Source organism: Bacillus rossius, chromosome 10 (assembly GCF_032445375.1).
Source record: "Bacillus rossius redtenbacheri isolate Brsri chromosome 10, Brsri_v3, whole genome shotgun sequence".
NCBI classification, from domain to species: Eukaryota; Metazoa; Arthropoda; class Insecta; order Phasmatodea; family Bacillidae; genus Bacillus; species Bacillus rossius.
Window position 1 is genome coordinate 17974977 of NC_086337.1, and position 27978 is coordinate 18002954.

At 40.2% G+C, this 27978-nt stretch overlaps 1 protein-coding gene across 2 annotated transcripts in view; it reads left to right on the forward strand.

Moving 5' to 3' along the window:
* LOC134535810 (protein pellino) overlaps positions 1-27978 on the forward strand; it is a 298764-nt gene that overhangs the window by 12374 nt on the left and 258412 nt on the right. Inside the window, exon 1 of one of the 2 annotated variants that reach the window (XM_063375095.1) lies at positions 118-470. The exons of the other annotated variant lie outside the window; for it this stretch is intronic. Coding sequence (XP_063231165.1) covers positions 460-470 — 11 coding nt within the window. The 5' untranslated portion in view covers positions 118-459. Of the gene's footprint in view, positions 1-117; positions 471-27978 lie in introns of those variants that run through there. 2 annotated transcript variants of the gene reach the window in all.

The window sequence follows — 27978 nt, forward strand, 5'->3', positions numbered from 1 at the left end:
CGCGTGTCAAAATGATGCGGTTGTAGCTTCGTGGCTGGCGAAGTGGCGATGAAGTTACGTGCGGTACACACAGATGGCAGCAGCAACACTGCCTGCAGCGCTGTCAGTGAGGTGAAGTAGAACTACGTCGAAGATACGTTCGCCAGTTCGCTTGCACCAGCCATCCAACCAGTCTCCCTAGCCAAGCCAGTGTTTACTAGCGAGGAAGGTAAACAGCTGTTGTTTGGGTGTAAACCGACTCCGTACGAGCGTTGCGTTGAAATATCACGTAGAGGACGAAGTGTAAAAAAAAGCGTGTTTCACAGTTCGGTTTTGCTCTCGCGAGCTTGGTGTTTTTATTAATTTTTTGGAATAAAGCTATATATTTAGCGAGGCGAAAACGCCTAATATGCGTGCAAACTGAATTCACACAGATCCTATTGTGATTCGCGGGCATCTAAGTTGGAACACAAAGTCAATATGGTTAGAAGGTAAGGGTTGTTACTTTCCTAATCACATGCTTGCTTGCGTGTTATTTTTTGTGCATGTGACGTAATTGTTGTGATTTGTATGTGAGGTTCGTTGTTTTTAGTTCCGTAGAACGTATGAATGCCCACATGTTTAACCTACTGTATGCTGGGAGGTGTGTCTTGTACATTTTCACGTGGTTTCGCTCTACTGCAATACAGTAGATAATTATGCTAGTCGTGGGTTCTTTCCATTAGAAATGTTTATTTATATTTACCTTCACGTTCTAAAAAATGCATTCATAGTCATCACAAAAATATTTATGAATTGATCGTTGTGCTTGCTGCATTTATCGCACTCTTAAATACTACTATTTTTCTGTATTCATGCCTTCTTTATAAATTGCGAATTGGTTTTGCTTTATTAGTTTATGTTTTAATTGATTAATTCGCTTGCGATTGGGCCTTTTTTTTTTATTTATTGCATTGTCCTAGTTCCGTTTTAAAAGTTTACTGTTTTTAATTTTTTTTTTTTTAATTTTGATGATCCGGCCGAAATAGTATCACTATTTCAGGTTAGACCATGCGACATGTTCATTCCTTGTGTAATCCTGGAAGAAAATCACTTCCAAAATGCAGCAGAAAAGTTATATTTATTTTCTTGACCATATGTAAATAAAAGAATTTAAGGTTACATAATATTGATGTATGTTTTTAGTCTTGCCAACGTATGCATCTTAGAATCAATAAATCAGGACATACACATGTTCGTTCCCGCAAGATTTGTTGAATTCATACGAGTCTAAATATGTTTTCAACTTACCTACGCCGTAGTCAAGGGCGGATCCATCCAAAATGTTGGTCAGGGAGGGCCAAATTAAATTTCTAATACATTTAAAGTACATTTAAATTGCAATATCAAGTACACATTATTTGCGGTTGAAAAATGGCCTATAATCTTTAGCACTGCAGTAAAATAATACTTTATTAAGTTTGGTAAACTATGTTAAGGAATTAGAAGAAAATCTTAAAATTATTCTGTTTGGGTGGGGGAGGATGCCGCTATGTTCCCCCCTCCCCCCTCCAAGTGTCCACCACCAGCGACCGTAGTAGGTCACCTTTAATACAAATGGTTTCCAACTTCTTTTGTTTCAATTATATTTTCGGATTCTGTTTATTGGGATTGGGAACTATACGTTCCAGAAACACTCGGGAACTTTGTCTGTACACAAGTATGTTTACTGTTTACTTAGCATTCAATATAATAATTGGTATTGGGGGATTTTGTTTTTCAGTATATGGCATACTTTTTTTGTTTTTATTAAAATGAAATATTAAAAAAGAGAAATCAACTCTAGTAATATAGTTTCTTCTACAAATGAGACGAAGCTTAGTTAGCTATTATATTTGTTTATGACAATATATTTCTTACGTATTTTGAAACAGTTTATTTAAGGAACTTTGTTTGTATTTTAAGTTTGAAGGTGACTTTGATATACCTCTGAAGGTAATATAACATATATATATATTTATTTATTTATTTATTTATATATTCTAAAATTGGTTGCCACGAATATATTTTTATTATCTCATTAAACTAAACTAATATAACCTGCCGTTTTGAATTTATTCAATACAAAATATGTGTTTGGAGTGCTTTCAAAACCACAGTTTCGGAGGTTAAATCTCGTTAAAGACGCACAGAATGGATACATATTTTAGCATTTGTTTACAATCTCGCATCGCACACGATTAGCTAGTCCTACACCGGTAAAATTCTACGTGTGATAGCTTCTTCCATGGAAACCCGCTAATTAAGACTGTTGATTGGTTCAACGCTGTGAGAATATCGATGGTTGATAATGTTAGACGAACCACGGCCTTCACAACGTGCTCTGCCAGAAGGAAACACAAGAATATACTGCAACATTGATGCACTATTATGGCAAAAGATCTTCGAAATAATGGTACACTAGCGCGAAATAATGGTACACTAGCGCCAAATAATAGTACACTAGCGCCAAACAATGGTACATCTTTAACAAGGCTCCATTTATCATTTTACCCGAGTTAATTGCAGCACAGATTGCGCATCCCGTTAGGTATTCCGAAAATTCGCATTCCCTCGCGGACATTTCTTTGGAAAGCCTGTATCACAATGAATGGTTTCATACAGGCAGCGGTGCTGCGTTGTAAACCATTGAATTTTCGTTACTTGAAAAATGGGCAAATATTTACTAAATCATTTGGTAATATTGGAGAACATAAATATTTTATGTACATTAAGTTATTAAAATATTCCAGAAGTTTATAGAAGTTTCCTAAATATTTCCAGAAGAAATAGGTACTTCAAAATCGACCTACGCCTGTAGGCGGTACGGAAAGGGATTTTTTTTTACATTCACGTCTACTTTATGTTGAAAATTTAACTTATACTTTGATGTGACTCATACTATTAGGTTAATATATTTATATGCTCAAATGGACAACAAAAAAAAATATTTTCAGCTCCATCCTTTAGACCATATTCGTGTATATGTCTTCAACTTATTTTGCCTTTATAAACCAGCAGCCGAAGATTAGCAATCGAATTCTGACGCATTCTGTATATCGTAAATAAAATCAGCAAACCAAAATAATAATCTTATACACCTGTTAGTTCAATTATGTCCATTATACTTAAAAACTTATTTATTACTTTATTATTGCTAAGTCAATATTTTACCATGTATCCCAGCCTAGCAATGTTGATTCAGATGACATAAAGAATGTAGTATCTAGTTAATTTTCAACCCTCGGAAAGGTTTCTCAAAAACCCTGCAAACAACTTTATATAGTTTATATCACCAACACTCCGTGAAAAATATGTTAATCCAACAAAGATAGTGTAAATAACTTAGGTAGGTATTAGAAAACTAAAGGACGATTTTTATCATTTTTAAAACCATAAAGGCCTACAATGGTTCCAACTCGTGCTGGCCATATTAAACAATAAATCTCGCTAAACTGGGTTAAAAAAAATCACTGCATACACGATTTTTAGTATCGAAGGTTATTACACATGACCTGAATTTTGACTTTTTTTTTTCCGTACAAAATATTCACTGATAAAGACTTAAGTGCCATTGTTAGATTAAGATGACATGCTGGCGCTGTTTTTCGCAGTATGTCAACCTGCTAGACCTCTTATCGTGGACACATGCGAGTCAACGTGACTCTCGTATATGCGATAACCACGATAACACGTAGGTACTTACATACAGGTTGTAAATTGTGGTGCGTTTATGGTGTGTTGGCAGTAGTAGTAAACAATACCTTTTATCGCAGATACGTTTATGGCGCACATGTCGGGACTATAGACAACGCACGACGCCACAACGCTACACGCAAATAACTCAAGAAAATCACTGTTTATGAACCACGCAAGTCGCAATATGGCACCAACCATGCAACATGAAATTGTGAAAGAATTGAGAACAAATTTTATTTCCCTGTTTTTTTTTGTAATTCATGTTTAATATGAAATCATATAATATTATTAAATATTTGATATAAAATTGTTATTTTCTTTCAATGTATGAATGTTCAAGTGAAAACGCGATGTATATAATAAAAACAATAACTTTGCCTTCTATTCACATTAACATCTGCGACTTTAGAAGTTTTCGGAACACTTCCTTCACTACGAATTTGGAAGACAGAAACGCAAGCCAAAACGCAAGAAGTTGATTGGTCTATGCTTGCCTTGCGTTTTTACGTCTTGCGTACTTAATAAACGGGTATTTGAAGACGTGTTTGTTGAACTTTTTGCGTCTGGCGTTTTTACATTTCTTACGTAGTTCGAAACCCGGGCTTATCAGTGGACGTTGAAGATCTTGTCAATTTGGAACTAGGTTTGAAATAAACGATTCCCGTCAAGGCTAGTTTGAGACCTTCATTAGTTAGTTTCCGGCCTGAGGCAGGGTCTGCATGGATTGAATGGGGCTGACACAGGAGCCGGCCGCTCTACCCGAGGGACAGGCCTGTCGTTCTGTTACTTAATGTGTGTAAAAAGCTGCGTAAGGATGTGTAATTGTTTTCACTTGCGCGAAGTCTTACAGCAATTATAGCTCACTTAGTAAATATATCTTGAAAATATTTGTGGCAGAAAAGTAAATGCAAGAGAGATACAGTGTTAAACTTACAGATAAAGCTCTTAATTAGTACTTTTGACGAAAAAATAATAAAAAAAAACTTGGTTTGTGAGACTAAGGCAGGCTTGAACAGTCGTGACGTGAGGCGAGCGGCTCGGAGCCCAGGTGGCCGCCTGGTCGGGCACTAAGGGCGACATTGGCTCGCGCATCACACGCCTCGCAGCCTCTACGTGCCAGGCACAGGATGGCGTGCAGTCCGCTTCGGTTACACGCCTGTAGCAGTGATCCTATCATAATGTGACGGAATATCAAAGACAAAGGCTCCGTGCAAGCCTCTATACCACTAAAACTACCGTGTATTCGATTTTTCATACCTAAAAAATGTCCGTGAAAACACCCGTTTCAATCATTTTTCAATGTCAAAAAAAAAGACACCTGTTAGACGAAACCCCGTAACGAAACGTGTTTAGAAACATGCAATTGAATGCTTAGCGGTTTATAAATGTCTAGTTAGCACGTGGAGCGGTGGACGAGGGCTCAAGGACGGGCCTCTGGCGTGGGAGCAGAACTTGACCTGGTCGCCGGGCCAGCATTCGTCTTCCGCGACAACTCGCCCCGGCTGTCTCCCACGGCACACACACCTGGCAGCCGCACCACTTGTTGACAGCCGCACTAGTGTGCACGGACACATTTTGAGTCGTGATATCTACGAATATTCAGCGAAAAGAAAAATATTAATGTAGCGTGGGTGTTATAATTGTCAGCAATAAAAATTATATTATGAATCCCAAAATATTAAAAATACTTATTTTCAGCATTAAATGCCCCCGTGAGTAAGTTCGCTTATCGGTAATTTCTTTTTAAATGTCTGAGCTAATCATTTATATGAACTTCGTTTTAAACAAATTTATGCCAGAAATCTGAAATATTATTACATGAACTAAAACACGATTCCGAAGCTAATGGACGTAGGGACGCATCAATGGATGCAAATGTCGCATCCCTAGAAGTCTCCATTGTAGTGGACGCACGTAGGAGTACATCGGCATCCCTTGTGAGAACTCGGAAGCAATGTAAAGGCGGCCACGTTCACTACGATGCACTTTCAGTGGATCTCCTACCTTAGAATGAAGCTAGTATTCGGATGCAGCCATGATAAGAATCACATGAATTTGAAGGAAAAAAAAATCTTGTAAGCCCGTAAACATTACCGTGGCCATAACTGTAACAACGTGATCTGCGCTTATTGAATATATTGTATAAAAATAAACTCGAAACTCAACCGCCCCGGAGATTTCGCCGCTTATCCTGTACCTTCCTTCCGACGGGCCTGGGTACAGTGATGGGTATTTAGTCCGGTACTTTCGGGAAGTATCCTCACAATCCGGGAGTACCGAAGAAACATTGATACGCAGTCCAACGAAATTTAGTTGAAACTAGCCGTTCTATGGCAGGCGAACATACACCTGAGCGTTACCGTTCAAACAAGCCTCTGAAGTCAGTTTCCGTCCGTGCACGAACACCCCAATCCACGCCGAACAATCTGAACGCGAGTGGTTCGAACGGTGGCGGATTACAGAATCTGCCGAACTGAAGAATCCCGTTCTGTATCTTACAGGTCATTGTTTAGGCCGTGACTGAATTACCCTGAAGTTTATGCTGATCGTACTTGTCCCTGGAAGTGACATCACGAGGACTTTCCGAACTGGATGTTAAGTATGCAGGTATGCAAGTAAACGAATTTTTGTACTTGCTACCTATTTCCAGGCAAAAATCGTCTCCATTTTGAAAAATTTTCTGTTTGTAATATTATATAAAACCATTTTAAGTAATTTAAACACTCTTACGTTTATTATCACTTTTAGTTACCCGGAATGATATATTCGGTGAAAAATAATTATTTTAACAGGTTAGTAACAAAGTGTCACTATACCCGGAATTATATATTTTGTGAAAAATAATTATTTTTAACAAGTTAGTAGTAACAAAGTTACTAAATACATGGAGATATACCTATCGGAAGTAACTTATCAAGAAAGTTTAATTAAGTAGTTTGCCATAAATGCACGTGTTTGTAATCGAGTGTAAAAATTTATATATAATCAGATTGAGATTGAATATATTTATAAAAAGAAACGTAACTTTTTAGCTAGCTAGATAAATTAATAGAGCAGAAAATTATTTCCGCCAGAATGGCTCTAGTACAACGCAAGGGTAAGTGGAGTATACTGGGTAGCAAGTACACAGCTGTTTGCTCGGACTAGACACGTACAATTACAGCGAACATTAGGGATATCGCGGTGCTTCAGTCTTGCGTGTGTTCCTAACTATGGTTTCATTATTGAAGTGAAACTTATCATGTAGCGTTAAGTCTAAGCTATGACTCACCAGTGCGCATAGAACACGTTACGAAACGTGCAACGTTAAGGAGTGGGGCACTTGTCTGAGTGATGGAGGGGAAATAAATAACGAATTAAGTACTGTGGGAGACCTTAAGGTTTCACTTTTAACGTGCGTGGCGGCGGGTCGTTACCACAACGCCGAAATACCATAACGCCGAAATACCATAACGCCGAATGTCAAAATTGACCACAACGCCGACAGCTGGAAAACTGCTCTGTACCACAACGCCGAAATAACAACAGAATGAATTTGTGTGTGTTTCTTAAATGTACCTTAACGCCGAAATACCACAATCAAACCTAACCTTACCTAACCTAACCTAGCGTAATATAACCTAACCTAACTTAACGTAGTCTATCCTAGCCTAACCGAGCCTAGCCTAACCTAGCTTAACCTAACCTAGCTTAACCTAACCTAGCCTAACCTAGCCTAACCTAACCTAACCTAACCTAACCTTTGTGGCAGTCCTGCAATTACATTTTTCGGCGTTGTGGTATTTCGGCGTTGTGGTGCGTCCCCCGTGGCGGTCACGCAATAGATTTTCCTCTGTGTAGTTTATTTAATCTTGTAGCGGGGGGTGGGATTGCTCGGTCCCAGCGCCGTTAGTGAGAAGGAACTGCGATTCAGCTCGCCCTTCCCCGACGTGCGCGCGTCTTCGGGCAGCTAGCTGCGGAGCGCCACCAGCGCCACTGCGTCTGTCCCGGCGGCCGCGTGGCTCGACCCAGGTCCACTAGCTCAGCGCCTTCAGAGCTTACATGCACACCCACCAGCAATCACATTGTCTCTGTTGGCTTGTTTCTGTTTTGGAAAACTATTGTGTTTGTTTCGTCTTTTCGTTTTGTTGTGTTTTTGTCTTGTTTCAACTGTTGTGCTGAATTTTTTTGGGGTTCAATTCATCATTTGTGGTTTCTTTTTTTCGTTCTCTTAGTCCATTTTTATTTGTTTGTTGACCATATTCCTGTTATGGAATATTATGTGGTGTATATATCCTGTTGACAACAGCAATTCTTGCTTAATTTGTGTTTTTTGTCTTTTGGTTTTTTGTAGTTTTCTTCTACAGACATGCATGTGATTAGCAATGGCGTATGTCCAAAAGCTTACATCAAGTCAATCACATAGAATTGAATACGTCCTTAACAACGCCATGAAGTTTACGCCTGGTATTAGACTCTACAAAATAATTAACACCGCTTATAAAAAGTAACGAGATAATCCATCCATCAAGTGGATAATTTAGAAATTGAACATATATTTTCGAAGCACTTAATCACAACACAACGGAGTTCCGTAACTGGACATTTAAATCAATATTAATTACTGAAAAATCTTAATATTTGACACTACTGAGTACATAAAGTATTTTAAGTCGTTAAAACTACTACTAGTTACTTGAATGAACTACTTCTGGTATCCGATATTCATTCTTATTTATTTAAGGCTTTGGCCGCAAGGTTGAAAAAATGACCTGGCCTCCGGCTTTTTTTTTACAAATAGAAGTGCGAAACATTTTCTTATTTTTTGTAATTGTGGAGACGAGGTCAAAAGCTACCGAAAGTTACGGAAGTATTTTTAGCCCAGTAGACCGAAAATGCTTCAATGGCGGTTTAAGAGAAGGTATGTGGAAGCCTGGCAGCATTTTAATTTATTCTTGAACAAGGACAACAAACTCTAGTCCTCGTTTGTATTTTCTGCATAACAGCAATGACACTTCAATAACATTGTAAATTAAAGGTAAGACATTTCTTTATTCGAGGTTAGTTTTATAGTTCACCAAGCTTTCGTATGTAATGCGCCCACTGTATAGGCCAATTATTTTCATTAAATAAACACGTGATCCTACTTAAGAAATGTGGTTGTAACAATTTTATAGTCTTTTACTTTTTTTTTTGTGTTCACATTCAATCAGTATAATTTTTTATCCACACTGTGGTAGCCTCATTTCAAAACTACCTTATCATCCCAGCACTACTTCCTATATGACAAAAAAAAATTAAAGAGTAAAAATAAAATTTATGGAAAGTTCTATTCACTGTCAGAAATTTTCTGAAGTAATTTACATTAGTCCGTTGTAAGAGTCCTTTACGTTACGAAGAAATCTTGTTGATTTCCGCCAGATTTTTTCGTAATTTTACGCGTTTCCAACATTGAACCGTAATTTTGACGTGCCGCTGCTATTCTTATGCAAAGCTCCGGTACACAATGGTCCCAGCGAGAGGACAACCGACTGTGTCGAGTCACTATGCGGGTCGGGAAACGAAGTTGCAAAAATTCCACATGAAAGGTTCAGCACTATAAAGTCATTGGTCCAAGAGGTCACGCAAAGGAGGCCATTTTGGTCTCAAGAGTGCTGGGAATATATATTTTTCAACTTAGGCAACTGGAATATTTTTAAAGCAACTGACTACGTGTGTTCCGATCATGGTCATTTCTCATTCAGATTGAACATGTTTTACAAGTATTTCAGAGCGACATATGTGCTTGTGATTGGCTGGTTAACGTGAACAAACTATAGCTAAACAGATAGTCGAATGCGAGTCGCGCAGCAGGAAAACAAAACTATATAAATTGATTTATGTTGTGTAAGGAAATGGTGATGCAGACTAATTTTAGTTATACTAGCTAGAAGCAGGTATTTGAAGACCCATTAAAATGAACACCGACACACAAACATAAACATTGCAAGTTATTCGAGCTGTAAACAATAGATTCCCGTGTAACCTGACAATCAAGTAGATGATCTTTGAATATGGGTACTTAAATGTATTCACTTAAACCAGTTGTGCTGAGCCTTGTAACCGTGCTTGTAGTTTCTGGGACGGTGATTGGTGATAGGTGGGGCGGACTGGGCGAAATGATTCTGCAGTGGTTCAGCAGTGCCATCCGGAAGTGTGGAGGCCTGGGACAAGCCAACACCCAGTCTTTAACCCAAGAAAGGAATTTTCTATCTGTGAAAAAACCCCGGTCTGAAATTTTTTAACTGTGTTTTTACGATTATTGTAAAAATATGTTTGCACTTGTCACTGCTGCGTGGAAATTATTTTCACAATATAGCTAGCTCTAGCTCGATTGAGCTATAAACTCTAACACAGCTAAACATATAAAATGTCCCAGATGTTTTGGATTATTCTTCTAAACATCTGAAATCATTTCACGCCTTAATTTATTTTCGTAAAATCACTTCTTTCCCTCCACCCTTTTTTTTGGTAATCTTTCATTTTCCATTTAATTGCGTAATGACGTCAAAAAATCGCAGAATTTTTAATGTTCAAATTCTTTATATATATATATATATATATATATATATATATCCCCTTTTTAAGTTTTCTATTTTAATGTTCATTGGAAATGGAAATTTCCGCCCATCTAGTGCTCTCGTGGCACCCAAATGTACCCTGAAAACATCTCGTTAATGGCCTGTAATGCTCTCTTCGAAACACGCCGCGTGTCAGCGCCGTGTCATCGTGCGAGAGCTCAGCGTCTTCACGCTCTCTCGTTTAGTGCACCCAGGACGGCCCGAGAGGGTCTGCACAGTTGCGAACAGTTCCGCACGCTAGTCTTGAGAACCAGGGCACGGACAAGATGGATTGTTTGCATTTGCATGCAAAGTGCTGAAAGTGACTCGTGGTTTTAGAGGCTACGCCACGCTCGAAGAACTAGGCTAAGAACGGGCCGATAGGCAGCCACGCTACCAGTCGGAGGCTCTGTCCTGCGATGGGCGCGGAATCATCCACGACTTATCGTTAGATCCACGACCTATCATTAGATCTTCAATTGATTTCGTTTCATAAAGTGGTTTGATCCTGTTTCGACCACATTTTCTGTAGCACCGTTGTGGTTTTGAGCGGTGAACAACGATCACTGGTAACCTCGAGATGAACCGACAGTCCTGGCTGTACATGAAAATGATCTCGGATCATTAGCGCGAGCATACATGTCCGGAATTTTTTACTACGAACTTTATACGGGTTATTGTTTTAGTCAGCCGTAGATGTTAGAAAATTGTTTATAAAATTTCAGATGATTAAAAAAAAATATATAAAAAAAGCTACACACAATAAAACCCATAATGTTTTGTCCGAAATACTCGATTTTTTTTAGTTTAGTACGTCAGCCAATAAGGCATTTATTTCATTCAAATTACTCCATAATTTTTTTTTAACACGAATATTCATATTTCAGCCTGCTTCGTCTTGTTATAACTTTTAAATGCCAGAATATGTTTTTATCATTATTAAAAATCGACAGAGATGAGACAGAGGCTGCATGAACTGCTTGCTATCTTGTGGCAACTCCCATAAACCATTTGCTCACCATGGATTGTAGCGACTTGAATTCGTCCCAGCCCACCAATAGAAATGCACCTAACACTTCTTCGCCACTGTTGCCGCCAGTACCCGCATTATGTAAATGTATAAACTTCGGTTCACGCAGGCGACATTCCAGTAGTCTCGAGATGTGTTGGCGCTAAGTTTATGTGAATGATCCCTGAATTATTCCTGGGTAAAGTTCGTGAGATCTCAGATTGAAGAGCACAGTGGAGCAACTGGCCATTAGAAAATTGGATGTTAACTTCGAAGTAGCCTGTGTTTTTTTTGACGTGACAACGTCTAATAAATCGATGAATGCCGGCTGCACGCACGAAAAAGGATGACTTATTGTCCCGTTTCGCTTTGTCCCGTTACGCTCATTGTACGCTTGTGCCGCATCTATCTCTCTTCCACTCGATTGGAACAACCATCGATATGACTTTTTCGAGGCACATCAAACTTGAAACACTCCAATTCGTTTCCTACTTTCCCCATCATCGTCCTATCCTTAACAGAATAACACAGATTGGATGAAGTTAAATAGCAAACGTGTAATAAAGTTATAGTTAAAATAATCTCTTCGTTAAAGTAATAAACATATTTTAATTAATGAGTGCAAATAAAAGTAAATTTATCAATTAAATTGTATATTTCATTTTACTCCTTCTTTGTATCCATACAAAATAGTGATAATTCAATAAAAATGATTCAATTTTATTCATAAAAGTATGCAATCATTTCATCAATGTTTTGTTATGACGTTACGTTAAACTATCGTCCGTAAACCGACTTTACAGACAACCATTTTTTTATAGATGAACTGACTACTCTGCCGTGTCTAAAAATGGTATATTTGATTGGATTTCCTTTTATTTCACATCGAAGTTTTGATGATATCGCTCGTATATTTGCGCGTGTTCAGTCGAGCACTAGTGGCGATGTTGTCAGCCACATTCGTTTGTCGTCTACGAACATCGCATTTTATCATATATATTTGGAATCCTTATAATTGTTGTGTTAGATGTGCAATTGATATTAATATTAGGTGCAAGAATGGCAGACACATGATACACCACATGTTTGTTTCATTTTAAGCAGAAGTTTGGCAAAAGCGTTCGTGTATTGTGCCTAACCACACACGCAAATACCAGATAAATGGAAATTGTACCCAAGCTGAGAATATTTCTGATAATGCATAAAGCTCTATTTTAACAGATTTTGTGCAATAGTTCCATTTGGTATGAGGGAATATAAAAAAATAAGGTATCATCAGGGTTAAGTTTTGGCTTGTTTGTAATTCACTAGTTACAGCGGGCTCTGATATCCACGAATGTTGCTGGCCAGTGGTTTCAGTAACGTCAGCCATGGGCGTAAACCCGGGGAGAGGGGGCAGCCCATCCCCCCCCCCCCCCCGGGCTGGTGGCCCGCTTTCGCTTGCGAAATCGTAACTGTAAAATGAGAATGATAAACGTTATCCAGCTGGTTTCTCCCATGGGAATCCTACATATTTTGCCCATGATGTCAGCTGTCGCTCTGATAACGCCATGTGCTAGACCACAATTATGACTGAACACGTACTTACTGTAGAAGTGAGGATGTGTGGTGTAAGTGAAGCTAGATTGTGCCGCGTCAGCGTAATGCAACAAATAAATACATTCTAAAAAAATGTTAGCTATCTGAAGTGCTTTAAATGAATGAAGAAATAAAATCTGATAAATAAAATTCGCAATAGATGATTTGCTTGCATCATTGCTTTCTCGGTTGCATATTGTGCCTAGTGACAGATGTTAGTTTGGCGATTTGTACCCGTAGTTTTAATAAATTTGGTCGTGCTGAGTCAGTTGGTTTATTTCGGCCCACTTTGTGAACCTGTTTTGCCGATGTTCGTTTCGCCACCGAGCGAGGTGTCGCAGCGGTAAAACACTGGACTCGAAATGTCTCGGTGAAATGACCGGTTCACTTGCGGATCTCGTGCATTGCGCTGTCCGCACGTGAACCTAGCCGTCGCGTCGACAGGGCATTGCGCTCGGATTGGCCCAGCTGGGGGCCGGCGCAGCGCGGGAGGAGAGAGCGGGGTCTCGCCGTGTTTGTTCGCCCCACATACGTCCTTCTGCCGTTTCTCCCGCCCCGTCTCTACCTAGTGCCATGCCTCTTGCCGGTCCATCTCCGGGCGCCCTTGGCGGAGTCCTTGGGAAGCTTGCCCGTAGGCCTTAACGCTCATACCATTTCAATTTCGTGCCATTACTCTCAACTAACGGGTTTTCCGGCAAATCCTTCCCTCTTGCATTCGTTGTTGGATCACAAATTGTATCGCCACAATCTTCAAAACGTTTTGTTAGAGCTGTATAATATCACGCAATGGGTCATAATTATGAACAACATCTAGTAAATATCTGTTGAGAAAATTTGAAACGAAGCATGAAATGAAGAGAGTTATTTTGATAAAAGTACAGGAAAAGCCCGCAATGGTAATTAATAAAATAACCACAATGACGCGTGAGACCAAGATTTTTCGAAGGATTTAATTGTGTGATGTTATCTTTGAGTGAAAATAGTGTTTCATGTTATTTTAATGACTAATGTTCTGTGTATTGTTTTGTCACGTATGTAGTTGATGGTGTTCATTATTAACTGTCGTTAGTTTATTATTCCAAACTTAAGTGATAAGTGTTCTTGCTGGACAGTTCATAAACAGTCTTGCTGCGTGACTGCTGTCGCTCTTCCGCCAAGGCGGAACCGGTCGAGTGTGAAAGGGTAACGGTGGAAGGTGACGGGAGCTGCTTGTTAAAGTGACTCCGCATGGGTGTCCGAGTGACACTACGATAATAATGTAACAGTCTCGTAGGTCTGTAAGCTCCGTAATATCTGTCGTCAACATGCGAAGTGGCAATTGCATCTCAATGTATCAAGCCTGACAACAAAATACGGCGCGTCATTCGTGAACTTAGTATTTTTTGAAACAGAATTTGAATTGGGCCTATGCCCTGTTTTTTGTCATAAAAAAATTTAATACTTTTTTGTACAAAATTTCTTAAGTCACCTTTAAAGTACTCTCCATTACATGCGATGCACTTGTCAAGTCTTTTTTCCCCCCACTGTTTGAAGCACCTCTGGAACTCTTCATCTTTGTTATCCACCAGTTCCTTTTGCGAAGCTGTTTTTACCGCCTACACATCATTAAAAACGCTTCCTTATATATTTTTCTTCATTCTCGGGAACAGGAAAAAGTCGCACGGGGCTAGGTCTGATGAATACGCAGGGTAGCGAACGTCAGACCAATCCTGATAGGCTAAATAGCGTTCACTCGTAAGGCCGTGTGTGTAGGGGTGTTGTGATGAAGCAACCAGTCACCAGATCGCCAAAATTCAGGACGTTTCCTCCGCACATCCTCTCAAAAACGTATTAAAAATTCCAAATAAAAGTGCTGGTTAACAGTCTGACCAAGGGGAACAAATTCCCTGTGCACGATTCCACAAACATCAAAAAAGACAATGATCATCGTCTTAACATTCGACCTACTTGCCTTGCTTTTTTTTTTGTTCTGGGGGAGTTTGGAGTCTTACATTGGCTTAACGCTTGCTTAGTTTCTGGGTCATACCCGTAACACCAACTCTCATCACCTGTAATGACCTTGGTCAAAAAGTTTGGATCACTGTCAGTCTCTCTTAAGTCCTGGACCAAATTCAATCTAATGTCTTTTTGTGCCTGTTTAAGAAGGCGAGGATGGCAAGACGTCTCATTTGCATATCCCAAGTCAAAGTCCGCTGGCACGAGCTCCAATTTACTCCTTTCTCTTCTGAAATTTCGTCGATCGTGAAACACTATCCTCGTTTATTTTTTGGCGGTTTTTTTCCCAAAGTTTTCATCGTTTCTAGATGTTGAAGGGTGACCATAACGAGCATGGTCTTCAACAGTCATCTCACCATGATAAAAGTACGAAATCACTCTAAAATTTGTGTGCGGCTCATAGCATCCTCCTTGAAAGCCTGTTGAAACATTTGGTAAGCTTCCGTGGCCGATTTTTCAAGCAGGAAACAAAATTTAAAACCCACTCTTTGTTCTTTTAAATTTGCTATGACGACTTCGCAGGCGGAACACAAGAACAGTAAGAGAAAAACAATACTACGATCAAACGTTAACCTACAAATTGATGCCGTATGGACAGCTGTTTAGTGAAGGTACCTACTAACCCCCATCTAGCGGGAGAACTCTCTACTGCATCTACTAATGGCAGAGCGCTCTCAGTCCGGGTTTTTTGAGTCCCCCCCTCGTAACTTAGACGTTTAGATTCCGTGTCGTGTCTTAATTTAATATGTATGTCAACACCTGTTAAGATTGTTATTTATAAACCCACTATACATTCAATGTAACAAAAAGGTATTAAGCTCCTGACACGCTTACAATTCAGGAAAGACAGTCGATTTATTTGCCCCCACTTCACGACACAGCTGGGAATGTGCCTGTGATTAGCCCGACTTAATACTGCACCAATCACTTTCCTTTCACTGTGGCTCGTAGAAGGCAGAATACACGAAGCAGGCTGTAGGAACTGTTAAGGGCATCGCCTACCTGGATACACATACAGTGTGCAGAGCTTCGCAAGAAACCACGCGTTTTAAAAACAAAACAAGATTTTCTAGTGGTGTCTGTTTACGAAACAAATTTCATAATTAGCTTTGGGTCGATAATTAGTTTTGATTCCGGATGAAATTTTTAAACTGTGTTTTTAGAAGTTTAAATGGCCAAAATGCGTGTTTTCAGAATGATTTTTAGGAATAAAACAACCTATAGATTACACCTTTATCTTAATTTATCCGCCATACAATGGTACGGTCACCGCTCAAACTTCGTAGTGTCCTATGCACGATGAGAAGACTGCGCGCTTAGAGGCGATACCGCGCTAGTATCACTAGCGAGCATTGCGCTTATCATACCGCCTCACTAACATATATACACCCTTGAAAATATGGGCCCCTTAAGTTTGACATGAGTGATACTCTCCGTTTATTATAGTTTGTCTGCGTTTCCTATATTGTTACGTCGACGAGCCGTAGACAGAATTGAAAATGAGGTTTGCGTCTAAACTGTCCGAGGATTGACTGCAACAACTGTGGCTATATTGTTTGTATTTCTTTTAAAATAGAAGTAGGAAGAATGGTTAGTGCATTGAAAACATTTTTTTAGACTAATTTTGGAAAACTTTTCTACTTCGTCCAGAAAATTGAATAAGTCCAATTCCGTACAATTAATAAGGCACATTAATTAAACTGTTCCGCCAAATATGGTTTTGAATATAAAAGATGAACAAAAAAAAAAAACAAAGTTAAGTCCATGGGTTGTAAGTTTTCGTCATATGGTAAACTCTATGGGACTATGCGTCGCCTCTCCCTTGATCCGTCTTGGCGAGAACCAGTCTGCGGCGGTCCAGTTTCAAACCTGTAGTAACCGTCTGTGTTAAATCGCGTCAGAAAACGTTCTCTTCGCGATAAACATTCAGTGAAATAGGGCGGAGTGTTATTGTTTCCGTCTTTACTAGCTCCCGACTGAGAAGTTTATTTTACGAAGGAAAAAAAAATTAGAAATGAAAATATTGCCAAAAAATATGACTTTTCATTTTTAACTGCGCGTTAGAACTTACATGTACTTTTCATAACTTATGTCTGTTATGTTATTCTACAAAAGGAGAAAAATTGAACAAGTTTGACAGTGAAATACAAAATTCTTAGCCTGATTAATGTGCTTTTCATTGTCGGATTAATTATATGATTCGTAGTACATCATAAAATGTACAAAGAGATAGATTAAAATTGTCCCTTTTTCTTAAACGCTGTTGCTGCGATATCGCATGTTCACAATTCAGTGCACAATGTTGTCTCGTTTGTTTTCTTTATGCTACGAGACTAAATTTTAATGACATGGATTAAGTCACTCAGCAGATATTGGCGCACATGCGCAATCATTGACAACCTATTAGACAACAAATCGTTATTCGTGCGTTGTTCGCACGGACCCTTGTTTAGGTCTGAGGACCGATTGGTACAAACAATGGATGGGTCGTCAGCAGGCTCGTGTGTTATCGCGCGCAGAGCATTTAACAAACTCGGAAATGCCGATTTGTCTAGTGCCCAAGTCTTTGTTAATGATCCGGCGAACGTTATCTCTGGGTACTCCATCTCCGAGGATAACACGCCTCCTTTCTATCGTAACGCACGTGCAGGCATATCATGTTCCGTGCAGTAAAACAGCTGAATTCATTTCGTGTTATTTTGTTTGCAGGAACATTTCGAAACTTCGTAGTTTACAGTTTCCATGCATAAATACAGTTCGATCCCTGATAATACTAGGTGATTGATGACGAAGGGGAATTAACGAATGAACTGGCGACTAACGTTATTTTGAGTAAAAAAAAAATGTTAAACGAAAATGGGTTATAATCCTAATACGTGTGGAGTTACGATGGTGCGCAATAACTAACCAATGAGAAGCGCGCGCTCTCGCAAGCATTGGCAGGTGCTGTGTGTAAGCGCAGTTCACACACGAGTGCGGCGGAACGCATTGCCGCCGGAGGTGGTGTGTTTGAACACCTACTGTGAGAGCTGGTTACTGATAAAGTGTCAGTTGTCAGCTCCTTCACTTGTTACACAGACACTTCTCTTACTGCCTGCCGGATATACTCGCAACCCGATACGCGATATTTTGCCTGCCACGTGTTGAAAATAATGTAACGTATTCTCGTCAGCATTAATTGCAGTTCGTAATTGGCTCGTCACGAGAATATTCACTGAACTGTCAGATTTGTCGGGGATAATCTACCCAAATTTTGATACAAGGTTTAGTATTTCCCACCGTGAGTTTATGACGTGGGGCACACTATGGATGCCAAGGAATCTTACGTCGGCGCAGTTATGCAAGGGAAGTTTGTTGAAACTGCGCAGGTGAGCCAGGTGAGGCTCATGACCCAGCCGGGGGGGGGGGGGGGGGAGTGTATCCGGCGGGAACGCGTGCGAAACGAAAGGGCGATGACCGACCCGATAAGGAATTGCACGGAAGCTGTTCTCGCCAAGCGTCAGTGGCGGATGATGATACGGTATCGGGCGGGAACTGACCTTCAGTTCAGAATGTAATTTGCCTTGCAGAATCCCGTGATGATGGTGTGATGGGAAGGTGAAGCGATGACGTACGTTCCGTCAATAATAATATTTACTTTCATGTATTGGGTCGTGTGAAACGTAGAAATATAAGGCAGGTTCTGAAATTTTGGTGCATAAATTTTTAATGGCTGGCAGTAAATGCCAAAAACATGCAATTTTGGTTGGAGAACTTATGTCCGGAAACGCAACCCTGCAAAGTTACAGGCGCGAACAGTAGCGCAAAAATTTGAATTTACGCGCTATGTTGGTTATGTCATTACTCGTTATTACAGTTATTTTCCTGTAAATTTATGTCAATGGTGCATTCATTATATAGTATATATTCGTCTCAAATTTTGTAAACGAGTAGTTACTCAATATTGTCTGATAGCGGTATAAAGAAACGCAGATGTTCATAATTATGAAAACCACTTTTAGTGAATTTGTGACCCATCGATAAATGCAAGACAGCCATCGGAAGAAATTTACAGGACAATTCCGTGATGGACATACACGACAAAGAACGAGATAACCAACTCATGTGTGGGACAGAACGTAAGTTAGCTCTTGATCCAGACTGGCGCCGGAATAAAGACCCTGCCTGGTGGCCGTGCTCTCTCTGTTCATCTCTAAAGAGGGCATTCACCGCAATAATACTATAGTTATATTCTAAGAAGGAAAAGCTTTTTTGTACTTGGCTGGATATATGAAAGAAAAACTACTCAAAGTTTTCACGCATTAATTCACAAACCAAGTGATGTCATATTTGCATATGACGTTTTACTATTTAAAAATACATTTTATCACTACGAGTATTTTGGCTCCAGCAGACAGTAGACTGCATAGAGGGTTTCCCCCCTTTTGGTTTGTTAACCCAGCGCTCTTAGCTTTCGCCCTACCGCCCTGGGGCCCCCATGGGCATGGATGCGGATACGCCGCATACGCAACCAGGAAGAGCGTTAGAGCTTTTGGCTATGCAAAGGGACTGAGGCTACCCATCTCAGTTTATGCACCACCTCCGGCCCCCTACTCCACTCAGCTAACCAGAAAGTTGGATGCTCCCTTAGCCCTCTGGAGTTGTCATCACTTCTGGCGCTTACTCCGGTCTCCCGTCTCACACTGGGACTCCTCAATCACCCAGCGAACCCGCGGTCCGGTGGAGGCCTACCCAACCTCTGCCAGCTGTCCAGGCTGGTAACCGGAGCTGTCCTCGTCGCTCACAACGTCGGTACTTCAATGGGCTAGGGAACCGTGATACCTGCCCCTAAAGCACTCGGGGCACCACTCCCAAGTACGAGTTCTACCTCACCAAGAATCCTGGGCCTTAAGAAAACCTCAGCGGGGAACCATTCAAACATGATGGATTCTTCCCGTACTACGACCAACTTTTGGTCTCGTCGGCAGACTGTTCGCCGGCAGTTTGACCAGACCACCGCGCTTCAGAGTGCAGCCACGAGGTGTCCTCGTCGCCTCGGAAAACCCTCCGACCCGCCGTACCTCGGCCCGGCGGGTTTACAGCCGATTAAGGCCCGGATGCGACTGCACTCGTCAGGCGACGACCGCCGTCAACCCCAGCTGGAAAATGGCAACTACAGTGCCCAGGCAGGAGGCACCTGGGGGTTGCCTCAGTACCTCCACCGACTACAAGGCTAAAGGGGGAACCTCGCCGTGCAGTTTACAGCCCGTTTTTAGGCCCGGTCGCCCGACACCGCAACCACCATACCCAGTCGAACTCCTTTACCATGGGGCCTGATCCATTCACTATGGGGCCCTTTGGGACCGATGCACCGAGGCTCGGCCGTCGAACCCCCCGTAAAGGTTTCTATCGCATCTGCTGTTGCCCGCCGATTCAGCCCTTTCACCATTTCCGGTCTCATACATGCAATTATTGAGGATGCACTGAGGCAGAGTTTGACCCGGCAGCGCCCTCTTTAGTTAGAGAGGTGCTATGACCAGCGGTTGGGGAAACCCTCCCAACATAGTCACCACGATCCTCCCCCAACAGCGGTGCCAACGTGGAGGCAGAGGGTTGCCACTTGGTGTGGAGAGGCTATATAATCGCGTCACACACCCTTTCCGCGGACTTGATGGTTCATGTCTGGGATACTAGAACCGGCAACAGTTCCGACACCTCAGACGACAATCACCTTCCTAGCGGTGTGTGGAAACCTTAGAGCAGGCAGAGGAGACCTCGGGGTTGCCTGAATCTCCTCACCGACTGCAAGGCTAAAGGGGAAACCTCGCCGTGCAGTTTACAGCCCGTTTTTAGGCCCGGGTACCTGCTCTCCAGCGCCACTGCCAGAGAGGCCAAGTCCGCTCCCGCCGGCTCCAGCAGACAGAGAAAATATGTAAAACAGAAAATCAGGAATTTGAAAAGGTTTCTTTAAAACATGAAAAAAAGGGAATCGACAAAATTATAATTTGCCATACTGGATTAGTAATTTCTAATAGTACTAGTGAGTTTCTTTGATGTTTTAAGACGGGGTCTCACGCGCCATGTTGATTTATTTTTCTTTTTCGCGTTATTACTATTAGTTAAGGGCTATTTATGTAAGTTTAACAAAACACCTCTCTTGCTGTTGTGCTGTCACGAGTATTTTCAACAGACATTCGCTGTTATATAATGGACGTAAAAGGATATTACACTTAGTAGTAATCTCTGAGAAAAAAAATTGTGGCAGAACAACAAGAGAGGAATAGTCTTAAATTTACAATAATATTAAACAAAATTAACATGGCGTGTAAGACCCTGGTCTTAAAACCAGTCTCTAATTCTTCAATTACAAGTTCACGTCTAGTTGAAAACCCATTAATTTTCATAATTAATCAAAATGTAACATACATATTTTCAACCATAAAAATGGTTTTATAACCTACCTAAGGTGATTTGCCGAGACACGAATGCCGTTGTCTCGGAATTGATCTACGAATGAAGAAACTGTAGTAGGAAGTGCAGCAGGAAACGACGCGGAGAGGTTAACCTTGATCCCACCGCGGGACGAAGATAAAACAGAAGTCATTATGAATCGGTCGGCGGGGCTGGGGTGACGGGGTGGCTTGCTCGCCGAAGCGTTACGTCCAGGAGCAGGTCTCTGGCTGCGCTCATGTGCGTGAGCCCTCGAGTCTGTAGTCCCGGGTGCCTGGGCTCAGCCTTGCTTCCTGGCTCACTCTCTTCTGCCGCGTCGGCATTTTTTATTCTCTTGTTGCTATCGCGGGCCCCACGCGGTGTGCAGAGCTTCAGGGGGGGGGGGGGGGTGTTTGTCTGTGAAGTCGGTTTACGGACGATAATTTTACTTGATAACGTCATAAGAAAACATTAATGAAAAATTGCGTACTTTTTTTAATTTTCAAATATTATTTACAGTTTTTGCAAATTTAATTAAAATAATTTGTATAGAAATAAAACTGAAATCAAATCAATGTCAATAAATTGTTAATTTGAAATGACGAAATTGGACCAATAAATCAAATTATTTAAATTTCTGCTTTTAAAAAGCCCGCCCTAATCTGTTTGATATTACATATGATTTTCTCGCACGGTTGTTAGGCCGGTTCTTGCACGCTCGGCTTAGGCGGAACGTGACAATGAGTCTTGCTTTTTGGTGCGTGCAGCCGGCGTTCATCGATTTATAAGTCGTTATCACGTAAAAAAATAACTTTTTGAATTATGTGTGTTTTTTTTAAAGAGAATATGGCCGAAACGCGCTTTTTTGGAATAATTTAAGGTACATAATACCCGTGCAGATTCTTGAAAGCACTCGAGAGAAAGGCATTACATCATTTTGTTACTTCCCTGCCGGTGTCTCGCTTCACCAGCAAAGGCGAACGAACAACACCGTCGCTCCCTGGCCATAGTCCCGAATAGTAAACTTTCCAAAATTCACGCGAATTAATTCAATTACTCGAACCACCGAGAACGACGTAAAACAAAAATCATGAGCAAATGCAAACCCAATTTTGGTGAATGGAATTGGGTTAGTAAATACTAAAAATAACATAGGTACCTGAATCTAATACTCTTACCGGCATGTTTAATAAACCAACGCGCATTTACAAACAGTGTAACCAATTCTTCTGATAGATATGCAACTGCAGCTTGGTTAAATAATCCGCAGATAAATTTTTTACTACTCAAATCCAAAATATATACGCCCCAATAGCACACTATAAAAATATATATCTAAAAAGAAAACTTAAAATACAAAAGGAAGCCAGCAGAATTTAACTAAACTATTCCACGAAGTTAATGGGTACCCATGTATTACATAAATATTAAAAAGGATTAAATACATTACAGTTCATAAAATGCCTTAAAACAACTATCTCCAAAGTATTGTTACGAATTATTAAAAACAAAAATAAATATATCGTCGTGGGAAACTACTGGGTTCGTAATGAATAGCCCAATTAAATATTTTATTACTACCCAGTTTTATTGAATTCCAATATTTACATCACTAGCAAATGCCTAATAATTAATTACACTTAAAAATGTTGCTTCCCCAGTCACTCGTTTTTACACACAGCACACCTTGCTAGGCCGCACCTCTGACGCAACTCTCGCCGCAGCACCCCTCGTGGATCTCCGTCGCGGGACTCCGTCGCCACACTCCGCCGCCGCCGCCGCCGCCGCCCTTCCCTTCGCCGAGGATCCACTCGACTCTTCGCTCGGGACGCTCGCCGCTCCGCCGCACGCGCGGCACTATCGCCCCGGAAACTCCGCCGCGGGAAAACGCCCAATTCCTCACTCCTCGGAGGCCGGCGCCCTGGGCTTATATAGGCCCAGGCGCCACTTCTAGAAGTCGCGAGTGCTGCTGGGGCCAGTTTCGTCATTCCGCGTCGACCCGACGCCAGATTTATCGAGAAATGCGTCGGCAGCTCACGCGGAACCTCACTCAGCTGCCGGGTGTCGGGTTGACGGCGCCGAGACAGTGCCGCGCTGGTAGAGGAGGGAAAGAGGGGGGAAGCGATCCGCCAGGCGCGCGCGGCACGTCTCACATTGCGGCGGCCACATGATGCCAGTGGCCTTTCGGGGCCAGCTAACTCCGAAACTGCGCGCGGCCCTGCTCACGTTCGTAACAGTATTATAAATATCCAAAGACACCTTGTCGTTTCATAGCCTAACGAAGAAGCCAGAACCCAATTCCTCGCATGTACACCATAAGTTCCTTTCCTAAACAAATGTTTTTATTATCTTCGCAAATTACCAGTCTAATACAGTCTGAAATTCTTTGACGTGTGCATGTTTAAACATGTTTAAAGCTGAAAGACTTCACGGTAAAATCAACAAGTTGAAAATCAGAAACATCTCACCCAAGTTCGATAAAATTGCATTCAATTGCGGTCAGATTTATTAACTCAGTTTCCCACCAAAATAAAAGGTATTATGGTTAGACGCAGTTATACTAGCAGTAGGTAAAATATGTCTCTTGCAAACAAATGCTTAAATGCACGTTTAATTTACTCTTGGGTCCAAATATTCGTGGCTAATATTGCATAAATTGTCAAATGAGGTTTTTCTCATGCTTTAAAACACGAACGTAGTGCACAATATGCAAGTTCTTGAATCCATCACCAGGAATATTGCAATGTATTAGATTATGTAACTTACTCTCAGACCCGACGCTGAAGGTGTATCGAAATGTATTGTATAATTCACATTATTCATTATTCTTTCATTGCCAGTGATCATTGGACTTATGCGGCTAACTGTACGTTTGAAGCATCTTTTTCTCCCAACAAGTGTAAATGCATTCGCAACTCCATTGACAACTTTGATATCATAGTAACAATGTGGAGGAACGCTTAAACCGTCAGACATTCAGCCTGATTTTAAAAGTTGAAGGATGTACCTTCGACTTAAACATGACCAAGAGTGAGTAGGTGTTTCAAACGACTGTTCTGAGCCTTTATGCCCAACGAACGAATGTGATTCCACTAGCAACTCGTTTTCCTCGTGGGCTGGCTCCTAAAAGTAACTTTCATGAGACGATAATGCTTCAATTAACTTGGACAGTGCTAAGTAATGAACCCTTGAAGTTTCTCCTGCTCGCTAAGTTACGAGTTGGAATGTGATTACCGCGACAGTAAATGGAGCTCGTGATTCTTCACGCAAGGCCTGGCCTCGGCGTCTCCTGTGCTGCTGTTAATTACTTTTAAAGGAGCGAGCGAGACGGGAAATAAAGAATGAAGCCGTTTAGTTACTTTAATGTTTCATTTTTCAAGTGCTTTACAAACGATTGCCCTAAGAACAAAATACATATTCCCCCCCCCCCCCCCCCCCTCCCTCCCGGGATTGTGACTGTGACTCTAGACATGCTCCAGTTGGGTTTAGTGGTGGTCAAATAAATAATTTGTGTATAATATTCATTTATAGTTTTTCCCTGTACAAGTAAAGCTGTAGTGTAGAACTTTGTCTCAGGTTATTGAAATTATACTTATTTAAGCGCGTTATAAAAAAATGATTGAATTTTTACGATGCGCGTACCATGTAACGAAATGTTCACTATTATTGATATTGAATACTTGTTCACATCATTGAAAACATGTATTTATACTGAACATTAGTGATATAAATTGTATTTATGAACTTTTTCTTGTATATCTATACATGTGAGGTTATGTTCCCTTATGTATCACGATGTCACATTGCTTGTAAGCTTCCATTGTCGCTGGCAGGGAGTGTCTGTGGAAGGCTTAGTAGTCTCTGGAAGTTTTAATGGTAGTGTTTGTGAGTTTTTTCCCGTATGTATACTAATTGTTTTTTCTTTATAAATTTGAAATAATTTCATTATATTTTAATGAATAATTAAAATTAATAAATTAGATTAAACACTCTGTGATTATCATCATTTTAATTTATCTGGATTGATTTATTAAGTTAAATAATTTTATTCATGTGTTTATATATTTTTTCCAATGACTTTATGATTATTTAACTTTTTAATTTGATTGCATACATACTCTACTAGCCTTATTTATAATATCACTCCAGTCGTTTTATTTTATTTCTATTATTTGCATGCAAAATTAAAGTTTGATGCAGTTTTTTGGACATATAACGTTGCAGTTTTGCACTTTTTGTCATGGAAAAATTCCTAAAATCAAAAATATAACTAAACTTAATTTTTTATTTTTGGAAAAATTAAGTTAATTAAATTTAAAAAATAATTAATTTTAATTTGTTTACTTTCGGTATTTTTCCATGATAAACAGTGCAAACCTGCAATGCCGTATGCTCAAAAAACTGCATTAATTCAAAATTCCCCATTGCATGAATCATTTAAAGAACGTAATATGAAAGATTTTTTATTACTAGTAAGTATAATTTCTAACGCGCGTACATACGTACACACACATTTTTCATATTTATTGCTTTTAAAAAACATGGCGATTATTATAGCAGTATTGACAGGGGCGGACCCAGGATTGACTTTGGGTTGGGGGGGGGGGGGCACCTGTAGTCTGGACCTAGTATAATAACCGTTTATTACTTCGGTATCTGTATTATCCAGTGCATATTTTACCCTTCTGGGAAGGGGGGGGGGGGTATGTGCCCCGTGCCTCCCTCTAAATCCGCCACCGAGTATTGATATTGTTCGTATAGTTTCTTCAAACTAGAAATGTGAAGATTTAAATTAACTTGTTTTCTATAGCATCAGTTTAAAAAGGGATGCCAATTTCCACACAAACGCAAGCATGTCACTGTTTATGAATGGATACCTTTAAGGACGCGAAACAGTCCTTTTTTTTTTACTGAGCATATCTCAACCAAATCCAGTTGGAAAATGATCAAGATGTAACTATTAATTTCATAAGTTACCTAATATTTTGATATACATGACGTATGCTATCTAAACACGTGCCAGACTGTTGCTGCACGCTCGGGACAAGTGGAGGAGGTAGTCTCGACTATGGACGAGGTCCGGACATGCCTTTGGGCACTTCTCGCAGCAGTACGGCAGGATGTACTCGTTGGGAGCATTCAGCGCCAAGTCAACAGTAGGTTTATTTTAAAATTTAAACTATGATTATAGTAATTATTCTAATCTTGGTCTCCCTGTTTTTTTTTTAAATTTTTTTATGTAGATACATCTTATCTTAGTTCTCGGTATTCGGCATTTGGTAGGAGTAATTTCGTGAAAATGGGACACAAAGATGTGGACCCACGTGTGGCAACGCAAACCCGTATATAATCACTTTCGTAAACAATCTTTTTGACATTGAAACTACTCCGGAATTTATTTGGTAAAATATTTATGGTAAAAAGTAATCTTAAGTTTTGAAATACCCGAGAATACTGGCATTACAATGACAATATTCTTCTGGCTATATGTCAACGGGCTCTGTGGCATAGCGGTATAGAGTGCGCCTGTTAGCTTCAAAGGACGTGGTTCGATTCTTGGTACTGGAATTTTTAAAACTTTTTAATATCATTATAATAACATAGCTTTATACAATAATGTTTAATCAGCTCAATAAGTTTAAGGTTTGTCTGTAGTTATTATTTACAGACTTGATTTCAATCGTCAAAGCAGAAACACACATACAAGCATATAATTAGTGTTATAATGTGTGTTTTAAAATAATTCAGGCTAATATTTTAGTACTGTCATGGAAGTGTAACGTCTAACGTGTGCGGAAACTTTAAAGTATTAACTGTTTATTGAATTTTAACAAGACGGACAGTATTTTAATAAAATACTTTGTCGGAAAGTTTATTCGCAAATGAACAAGAGAATACGTAAATTTGCTCGATACAGAGGTTAGATGTCGATTCACATCACTGGCGAGTACTGAAAAGCTAGCTCACATTTTTTTTTTTATCTCATTTGCACACATTGCATCGAGAACAGGCCAAGTAATCACATGCTTGTTTCAAACCATTTCGTTGTTAGTTACGATGTGCTCCAGAGGGGAAGGGCTGGAGAGCTCGGCGTCTCTGCGGCGACCGTTGTCTGCATGTCTGCAGTCGCCCGGTCGACGTGGTCACGCGAAGGGCTTGAATCGCATTAAGTCACGTGAAACCAAGTTTCCAGCTTCTAAATGACCTGTGCTAACTGCTTAAAACATTTTTTTCTTATAGCACAAATTATTATGCATCAGTCTTCTGTAAACAAACATTAGTCAGATTTTTTTGCAAAAAAAAAAAGTATTAAAATAACACTTGTCAAGACAATATAATTTTATGATTGTAACTAAAAACTTCTTGTTTTCAAACAACATCAAGAAGGAACTGGTGTTCAATACTAAAACTGCCCAAACACTTTAGCAGTCCCAAGTTATCTTAAAGGCTGTTAACCGCTATCTGAAAGCAACTTTGAATTCCATATAAACCAGTATTGTAAAACATACATTTAGAGAGACAAAATTAGTGTTTCATTTTGAGCCTTCTGGAATTAAATATGATAAGGTCAACAAGATTATTTTTTTTTTTAAGGAACTAACCACTTAAGTGTCTCGGTTAGTGAAATTACAGCCATGCGATAACCAGCGATCTTTTCGAATTTTGCAGCACTCATACATAAGATACATCCTTGGTATGTGTAGGATGCTGGGA